Genomic DNA, 9,923 nt, shown 5'->3' with positions numbered 1-9,923 from the left:
ATGTTTGTTAGCCTGTCTGCATGGCTAGGTGCTTCATTTTATACACCTGTGGCAGTGGGTGTGAATGAAACACCTGAATTCAATGATTAAGAGATGTGTCCTAATGCTTTTGTCCATATAGTGCATTTATCTGCATAGTAAGTTTATAATTGCTCAGAAAAAAAGCATCATTTATCATTAGATACATATGCAAATTAAGGGTAATACAATAAAAACAAACAAAAATTTCTTCTTTTCTCCAAAAAGTTACTGATATCTTGTTAGATGGCTTAAAGAGCACCTCTTTGGTTCACAAACCTTTCCTCAGAGGCACCTCAACCATTTCAAGTATTCAGTTAATTAACTAACCAGCTATCTAATTATTTTTTCTAAATAACTCAATGAGATATTGATTAGCCAAACACAGTATGTTAGTGGAAATACATCAGTTGTTGCAAATATTGGACTGACTTAAGCAGAGTTTTGAAATGCTAACCTGACACTTTGACAGACATAATATCACAGTCCAACACAAAGATCATTTAAGCATCATTTTCTTTGTCTGCTAATGACTTTTGTATGGTACTATATATTTATCAGTAAAAACCTTTGTGTAGACTTTTTGTTACCATTGTGTTTTTAAACCTGTTTTTTTAAAAATCCCTTGATAAAACCTAAAAAGGAGGTATTGTGGATTATTGAAGATGGGAATACTGATGATTATTGATGAAGATTAATATTTGTAGTGCAAGCCCTACATTATGCAGGTCTGCATAATGTGCTAATCGGAAACAATGTATCTTATGTAAGCAAATATATTTAGCTGAACGTATAAAGTTCTGCTTTTTAAATTCAATTTATCATGATTTTTTTGAATTCGATTTCTTAATACCAGGCCCCTCACTTGATGGTCACCAGGTTAATCCCTTGCAGATTGTATTTTTTCCTGTTATTCAATATTCATGGCTGTTTTAGAGGGCCTCCTATTTCTAGAGATAATAGTCTCTCCAAACAATCAAAACAGTAAGCAAAGGCCACTCAGGCATTATTGGTTTTGTCTCTGTCTGTCACTGCCATGCTGCGGTCACACTGGCACTTGTGTTTGTGCTCCAGTTATTGTTCTGTGTGTGTGTGTGTGAGTGTGGGGACTGTATAAGCAGACAATGTCAATTGCACAGTGCTGTCCCTCCGCCTTTCCCTCCTGCCCCCTCCCCTGCACCAGGCCTCCTGCCCTTCCCGTTACAGGGTGTGCTCCCCCTCTGGAGCCTCGAGGCCCGGCCACTTGTCCAGGTTGCGGCGCAGCGAGGTGAGCACCTGTACCTGCAGGTTGGAGACGGGCTCGGGTGAGGCAGCCAGCGCAGCAGTGACCATGGTGCGGTTCAGCAGCGGGTTGGGAGGGTTGCTGCTGGGGGGGTGTGTGGCCTTCCAGTAGGCCTCCAGGTATTCGGCCAAGTGCTCACAGGCCTCCTCCAGCTGGTTCTCGTCCAGAATGATGTCAAACAACTCCTACAAGATTAGTTGGGGTCGGGGGGAGGCAAAGTTACCTCCTCTGCTTGGTACATACAGCACCTGTCTGGAGAAGCTCTACATGGAGGTCTATTTAAGGCTGCTATCCCACATAAATCACATCTGGTCCTGCTCTGCTGGAGTTCATTCTGTTAGATAATGGAGGTGCCGCTTGTCTCTGAACTACTGATGAGGGCCTTTTCTGCCCCAGACCGAGCCGGTAGCTCATTCACAACAAGCATGCACTCCCAGTCTTACAGACCCTCATTATTATCTCATGGTTAATTACTCACCCCTGTCAGCACCGTGCCCTTTTCCGACCAGAGCCATTAAGTTACCTGAGTGCACAATTACTCTTATTCATTAATGTAGCTCTGTTGTACCTGCTCTGTGTACCTGGGGCTCAGCAAGGATGGTACTCCTCTGATATTAACTTTTATTTCATATAGTAAACTTGCTCCCATTTCGTTCTGGGTAGATACTCACAGGGGGACACTGGGCCAGCTTGTCCGCTGCCACCATCTGCACGTTGAGGTGTTTGGCCTGAGACTTGCCCCTGGACTTGATTAGCCGCTGCAGGACCTGGGTGGGGGAGGGATGGGCAACATCCTTAAGATTCACTTCATTACAACAAATGTTTTCTCTAACTGCTGTAGAAGGAGGAGCTAGTATATTTTGGTATGTTTTCCAGGAATATCAGCTGGGGGACCGAAAAATTGCTTTTAGATTTGCTCCACTTTGGATAAAGGCTGTTTTATTTTTTCTAATCTCAAAAACTCTTAGATGCTTCTAATTGGAATAATGTGCACCAAAGTTGATCAAGTCAATAGCACTCGATAAAGATGATTTTACCATCAATAAAGTATGCTTTGCCTCTGTAAATGGTTTGGTTGCTTACTGTCAGCTCAGAACAGCAAGTCTATGAGAACATTTAGCATGATGCTATCACAGAGCGTTTTCATGTTAGGGACCTGTCCACCTCCTACAGAATTGCATTTAGGTAAGGGGCAGGAGGCGCGAGTCGTACCTTGGGGGAGGAGATCTTGATGTAGACCACAATGGGGGCCAGAGAGGTCTTGGCCAGCTGGGATGGGTGGTTGATGGTGTCAGCATCTAGGGCCACCAGCTGCAGTGTGCGGGCCAGCTCAAAGATGCGCTCGATCTCACTCTGTACCTCAGCTGTGTGTGTGTGTGTGGGGGGGGGGGGTGGTCAGTGTGGGGGTGCAGCTTCACAGGATTCACTGAGACCTTCAGTTACTCCAATTCCAGCATGCAGTGGTACTGCGGAAGCTTGCCAGAATGCAGCTGGGACTGCGTGTTCTGGACACACAGCTTGCTTCCCTCTCTGTCCACGACAGTGATGATGATGGTGATTATTATTACTACTGTATTAAAAAAAGGAAACTGCTGTGCAATATAAGAATGAGGGTCAAGCTGTAAAAAACAATTGGCAAAAAAGTTTGCAATGCCTCTATGAGTTTACCACCTCTACACAGACATATACAAAATATTAGTTGTAAACAACGTTCTGTAATGGATGAACCTGAACTACTGACATCATTTAGATTGCTTAGAAAATAACTGAAAAGGTGGCCTCCTGTCCAGGGGGCGCCCCTGCCTTGTACCCTGTGCTGTCTATAACAGGTTCCAGACCCACACGTGACCCTGCTCAGGAAGAGAGGTTGAAATGTGCAAGGTTGGATGGATAGATGATGGAAAAGGATTATGACTTAAAAAATTTTTTTTTTTCTTATTTTCAATAAAAAAAACTTCAGTATAGGATATTATCATTTTATAACTTTACCAGTTTATACTTTCAAAATATTCATTCAGCAGAGCTATGTCACTATGAATACTATGAATAACATTGACGGATAAAATAAATCTCAATTTAATAAATAATCTTAATTTAAATATTAATATACATATTATTAAAGCAAGGGGTAATGTCAAATTGTTATTCTTATTTTGAAAAAGATTCTCAATTTTCTGTTTCTGAATGGATTTAAAAATAGTCCCTAAAACTTCTGGCACAATTTAAAATGAGTACCAGTTTTGTTAAATGATCATTTTTAAATATTTTAAAATTGTGAAACATTTCCAGGCCTCACAGTCCATCTTCATTTCTGTATTTCGAGGTTTTCAGGGTTTTTTTTTTTTGCAGCAATGATGTGCCTGCACCAGTCAGCCATGCTACTCTCCATCTGAGATTAAAAGGACAGCTGCAGTTGGTGGGCTTAGGCTGCAGTACTGAGGGCTAAGCCAGGCTGGACCGCTTGGGACCAACTGTGACCAGGCAAAAAATGATCCAGACAAGAGAGAAGCAAGGTGATAAAAGCGGGCCCACGGCAAGATGGGGCCGCAAAATGATGACGGCGGCAGACAGAGTGCATGTGATGGAGCTCACACTGGAGCAGACACATACACACACACACACGCACCTCGCAGAAATGCCAGAATAGCTCCATAGTTAAAGATCAAATCACTTACCTCTCATTTCAGCCGAATACACATATACATCCCCAAAGAGAGCCATAGAACATAGCAGATACCTATACCACTGTGCAGAATCCCCAACTGCTCTATAATTCCTCCTTTGTTACACTAAAAGATGCTCAAAAGTTAGGACATAATCAGCAGTAATATCTGCATTGGCATATGCTGAATATACTTTAAAATCGCTTCCAGATTTATTTGAAATTTTCAAAAACAACTAGACAAGTTTTCATATTTTTCAACACCTGCTCCTACATCTTGAATGTAGCAAAATAGGCACACATGTAGGAGAACACTGCTCGAGTGAGGAATCTCACCTCAGGCAGCACACAAGCCCACTCTGCCACTCCCACACTCTGCTGCCCCCTGCTGGAGCTCTTCCCATAGTCACTGTCTCTACCGTGTTCCTCAGGCTATACAGCTCACAGCACATTCTCCCTAGCAGGTGTGTGTAGCCTTTTGCTCAATGCTTCTTTTAAGTATTAGCATACAAACTCTGATATGTAGGTTTTCTGAAAACCAGCCATAGGAAAGGCAATGAGCAAAAATTCTAGCCCAAAACCAGAAAACCAACATATTATATAAATAACATCACTGTACCTTTGGTAACCTCTTAGTGGTTAAACAAAGTATGCTGTATTATCCTGTTGATATCAAAACTTTTACAGTATTTCCTGGAATCTCCAGTTTGTTTAAGGATGTCTTTATATGTAAAATGTGTATAAATAATATACTTGCAGATCTGATTCTCATCTAATCCATATATTTCACTCTGGACACCATGGGAACTCTGTGTTTTCTGAATATTAATCAATTAGGCATTATTTTAGAAGCATCTGTGTACAAATATGCATAAATTGCAGTGCCAGTGTTAACTATTAATTCAGAGAATGAAAAGAACATGTGAATTCTTGTATCATTACTAAGAAGTGGTATAGGACTTGGTACTGACAGGAAGAGCAGTTTTGGTAAGAACTCTGCTGACCCTCTTCACCAGGAGGCAGCAGAAGGACCTGCAGCTCTCCTCCGCTTTACATGGAGCCACCATGCACCATAATCATTCATTTTGTACAAGCAGCAGGCATATTAGAGCTTTCAGTCAAGTGTGTGGATGGAGAGCACAGAGTAGACAAGCAGACGGGCAGGTGGGCAGGATGTTTAGAGAACAGGATGAGGAGACACAGGGTGCAGTGGGAGATACGTACCCAAAACATCTGAGTAAGGGAAGAGAGGAAGGCAGGGAGGAGCGGGATGGTGCAGGACAGAGACAGAATGAGAAACAAGAGAAGAAGCCATGTAAGACACTCAGGAGAGAGGCTAGTGAATGGGGGGGGGGGGGGTTACTCTGGGGTCTTATCCTCACAGGCGACACAAGGCAAAGCTGCCCTGTCACTGTGCTGGGCTACTGAGGAGCCCTGTGATGAACGCTGACAGGCATGAGCACTCAGGGTGGTGGTGGGGGGGGGGGGGGGGGCTGCCATATCAGTTATTACGATCTAAATGTTCCATCAGAAAATGCCAGAAGGCCCAGGGAAAGCCACGTGTTACCCTGACAAGCGGTCAGAATGCACATCCACGCAGGCCTTTTAAAGACCACTTTCAACAGTACTTATGTATATAAGATATGGATGGAGAAATATTCCCTAATGCACGAGGGAAGAAATTAATGAGCAGTCAATGACATTCTTTAAAGGAAAGAATATGTACACAGTATTACTATTTCTAACCAATAAAAATGTATTACAGTCATCTTTGGCTGCATTTTAATGGATGAGAAATGATAGGGGATGCATTTATTTCCTTCAACAGCATGAAAATAGGTTTATTTTCAAGCTCTTGAATTTCTATTTAAAAAGAAACAAAATACTGTTTTGCATTATTCGTAATTATCTGCAGCACAATCTCACATGGCACACAGTAAAGAGAGGACACAGGTAAGCGGGAGTAGACATGGCCAGTCTTACCCAGGCTGGATCGCGTGTTTGAGCGTTCGATGATGGTATGCTTGCTGGGGTTGTTGAGCACAGAGCGTTTGGCCAGGGAGATGTCCGCCGTCACCCGAGTGATAGATATCCTAGAAACAGTGACTGCTTAACTGGATGGCTGGTTCTCAGGTGTTCACCTGATGCTATAATTGGGTTTCTTCCTTAGAAGTGCAGAAAACTCTGCAGCACACACACAGGAACAGACTGCCAACCAAGAGCAGGCCTCTATGCCTGTCCACAGACACTGCGCACCATCACACACACACAGGAACAGACTGCCAACCAAGAGCAGGCCTCTATGCCTGTCCGCAGACACCATGCACCATCACATACACACAGGAACAGACTGCCAGCCAAGACCAGGCCTCTATGCCTGTCCACAGACACCGCGCACCATCACACACACACAGGAACAGACTGCTGGCCCAGAGCAGACCTCTGCACTTGTCCACAAACACCAGGCAAAATCACACACACAGGAACAGACTACTGTGCAGGTTTCCACAGACACATGCTAACCCATTTCAGATGTAACACAAACCTTGCTGGGACTCACAGCTGCTGTGGCCACAGCCTTCTCTACTGTCCCAGCAGGGGCACCTGAACCTGATCTCATCCAGCCAGGCAGATGTGTTAATAATTAATTACACAGCATTGTAAGCTAATAACCAGAGAGTGATGATGAATTTCTAATTTGCTTTACATTAATTGGGTGCCATAAGGGGTAAACCCTACATGTTTTGTTAAGATTTCAGAGCTGCCTAGTGAGAGGTGGACAGAACCACTAACAACTTGCATAACAAGCAAGCCTGTATCTTCCAGAGCAGCAGCAGAGACCACCAGAAAGGAACCTCAACAGCTGAGCAGACAAGGCCAACACCAGCTTGGAGCTGGAGCAATCACTCAGCAATGGAAGCCATGCGATGGAGAATTTTTTAGAACCATTTTAATTTGTGCCCTTTAGAGGTAAAGTGGGCTATCCCACACTTTTGAGCCCTACCCCCTTTTTATCGAATATTTTCAATTGGATAAGTTGTTATTGTCTAAGTCATACCTCTGTGCTACCTATGATATATATATATATATCATATATATATATATCAATTGTCGGCTATAGGCACACTGATTTATTTTTTTTTTTCAACTATGGAGCACATTTTCTCAAAACTTTGTTTTTTGTGGGATAGCCCACTTTATCTCTCAAGGGCACATTTTCTGTCATGACATCTAGCAAATGAGAAATTAACAACAGATACTGCCGTGGGTTTATTGTCTTGTGCGGCGGCCAAAGGCGGGGACCTTGGTGGTCCGATCCTCGGCTGCAGAAGCTAGCTCTAGGGACATGGAATGTCACCTCTCTGATGGGGAAAGAGCCTGAGCTGGTGCGCGAGGTTGTGAAGTTCCGGCTAGATATAGTCAGACTCACCTCGACGCACGGCTTGGGCTCTGGAACCAGTCTCCTTGAGGGGGGTTGGACCCTTTTCCACTCTGGAGTTGCCCGCGGGGAGAGGCGCCGAGCGGGCGTGGGCATACTTATTGCCCCCAGGCTGGGTGCCTGTACATTGGGGTTTACCGCAGTGGACGAGAGGGTAGCCTCCCTCCGCCTTCGGGTGGGGGGACGGGTCCTGACTGTTGTTTGCGCTTATGCGCCAAACAGCAGTTCGGAATACCCACCCTTTTTGGAGTCCTTGGAAGGGGTGTTGGAGAGCGCTCCTCCTGGGGACTCCCTTGTTCTGCTGGGGGACTTCAATGCTCACGTGGGCGGCGACAGTGAGACCTGGAGGGGCGTGATTGGGAGGAACGGCCCCCCCGATCTGAACCCGAGCGGTGTTTTGTTATTGGACTTCTGTGCTCGTCACGGACTGTCCATAATGAACACCATGTTCAAGCATAAGGGTGTCCATATGTGCACTTGGCACCAGGACACCCTAGGCCGCAGTTCGATGATCGACTTTGTAGTCGTGTCGTCGGACTTGCGGCCGCATGTTTTGGACACTCGGGTGAAGAGAGGGGCGGAGCTGTCAACCGATCACTACCTGGTGGTGGGTTGGCTCCGCTGGTGGGGGAGGAAGCCGGCCAGGCCTGGCAGGCCCAAGCGTATAGTGAGGGTCTGCTGGGAACGTCTGGCGGAATCCCCTGTCAGGGAGAGTTTCAACTCCTACCTCCAGCAGAACTTCTCCCATATCCCGGGGGAGGCGGGGGACATTGAGTCCGAATGGGCCATGTTCCGTGCCTCCATTGTGGAGGCGGCTGACCGGAGCTGCGGCCGCAAGGTGGTCGGTGCCTGTCGCGGCGGTAATCCCCGAACCCGCTGGTGGACACCGGTGGTAAGGGATGCCGTCAAGCTGAAGAAGGAGTCTTATCGGGCCTTTCTGGCCTGTGGGACTCCAGACGCAGCTGACGGCTACCGGCAGGCCAAGCGGAATGCGGCTTTGGCGGTCGCTGAGGCAAAAACTCGGGTGTGGGAGGAGTTTGGTGAGGCCATGGAGAACGACTTCCGGACGGCTTCGAGGAGATTCTGGTCCACCATCCGGCGGCTCCGGGCGGGAAAGCGGTGCAGCATCAACACTATTTATGGTAGGGATGGTGCGCTGCTGACCTCAGCTCGGGACGTTTTGGGTCGGTGGAGGGAGTACTTCGAAGACCTCCTCAATCCCACCGACACGCCTTCCAATATGGAAGCAGAGTGTGGGGACTTGGGGGTGGACTCGCCTATCTCGGGGGTGGAGGTCGCTGAGGGGGTCAAAAAGCTCCTCGGTGGCCGGGCCCCGGGGGTGGATGAGATTCGCCCAGAGTTCCTCAAGGCTCTGGATGCTGCGGGGCTGTCCTGGTTAACACGCATCTGCAGCATCGCGTGGACATCGGGGGCAGTACCTCTGGACTGGCAGACCGGGGTGGTGGTCCCCCTCTTTAAGAAGGGGGACCGGAGGGTGTGCTCCAACTACAGGGGGATCACACTCCTCAGCCTCCCTGGTAAGGTCTATTCGGGGGTCCTGGAAAGGAGGGTCCGCCGGATTGTCGAACCTCGGATTCAGGAGGAGCAGTGTGGTTTTCGCCCTGGCCGTGGAACAGTGGACCAGCTCTATACTCTCAGCAGGGTTCTGGAGGGTTCATGGGAGTTTGCCCGACCAGTCTACATGTGTTTTGTGGACTTGGAAAAGGCATTCGACCGTGTCCCTCGTGGGGTCCTGTGGGGAGTGCTCCGGGAGTATGGGGTACCGGGCTCCCTTTTAAGGGCGGTTCGGTCCCTGTATGACCGGTGCCAGAGTTTGGTCCGCATGGGCGGCAATAAGTCGGACTCGTTTCCGGTGAGGGTTGGACTCCGTCAGGGCTGCCCTTTGTCACCGATTCTGTTCATAGTTTTTATGGACAGAATTTCTAGGCGCAGCCAGGGCGTTGAGGGCGTCCGGTTCGGTGACCTCAGGATTAGGTCTCTGCTTTTTGCGGATGATGTGGCTCTGTTGGCCTCATCGAGCCGTGACCTTCAGCTCTCGCTGGAGCAGTTTGCAGCCGAGTGCGAAGCGGCTGGGATGAGAATCAGCACCTCCAAATCCGAGACCATGGTTCTCAGCCGGAAAAGGGTAGAGTGCTCTCTCCGGGTTGGGGATGGGGTCCTCCCCCAAGTGGAGGAGTTTAAGTATCTCGGGATCTTGTTCACGAGTGGGGGAACGATGGAGCGGGAGATCGACAGGCGGATCGGTGCGGCGTCGGCAGTCATGCGGGCGCTGCATCGGTCTGTCATGGTGAAGAGAGAGCTGAGCCAAAAGGCGAAGCTCTCGATTTACCAGTCGATCTACGTTCCTACCCTCACCTATGGTCATGAGCTTTGGGTAGTGACCGAAAGAACGAGATCGCGGGTACAAGCGGCCGAAATGAGTTTCCTCCGCAGGGTGGCTGGGCTCTCCCTTAGAGATAGGGTGAGGAGCTCAGTCATTCAGGAGGGACTCAGAGTAGAGC

At 47.6% G+C, this 9,923-nt stretch overlaps 1 protein-coding gene across 4 annotated transcripts in view; it reads right to left on the bottom strand.

The window, feature by feature from the left end:
• Positions 1-9,923, bottom strand: part of LOC125724114 (voltage-dependent L-type calcium channel subunit beta-1-like) — an 83,480-nt gene that overhangs the window by 7,060 nt on the left and 66,497 nt on the right. For 2 of the 4 annotated variants that reach the window (XM_049001062.1, XM_049001063.1), the window contains exons 10-14: positions 5,946-6,055; positions 5,187-5,195; positions 2,513-2,664; positions 1,972-2,067; positions 1,300-1,485 (exon numbers count right to left, since the gene is read on the bottom strand). In XM_049001062.1, the coding sequence (XP_048857019.1) occupies positions 1,300-1,485; positions 1,972-2,067; positions 2,513-2,664; positions 5,187-5,195; positions 5,946-6,055 (553 nt within the window). The remainder of the gene's footprint in view (positions 1-1,299; positions 1,486-1,971; positions 2,068-2,512; positions 2,665-5,186; positions 5,196-5,945; positions 6,056-9,923) is intronic. The other 2 variants (XM_049001064.1, XM_049001065.1) reach the window with 1 other exon arrangement.

Source organism: Brienomyrus brachyistius, unplaced genomic scaffold (genome assembly GCF_023856365.1).
Source record: "Brienomyrus brachyistius isolate T26 unplaced genomic scaffold, BBRACH_0.4 scaffold55, whole genome shotgun sequence".
In the NCBI taxonomy this organism is placed as follows: domain Eukaryota; kingdom Metazoa; phylum Chordata; class Actinopteri; order Osteoglossiformes; family Mormyridae; genus Brienomyrus; species Brienomyrus brachyistius.
The sequence above is the reverse complement of the archived record's forward strand: the minus strand, read 5'-3'. Positions and strand labels throughout refer to the sequence as shown.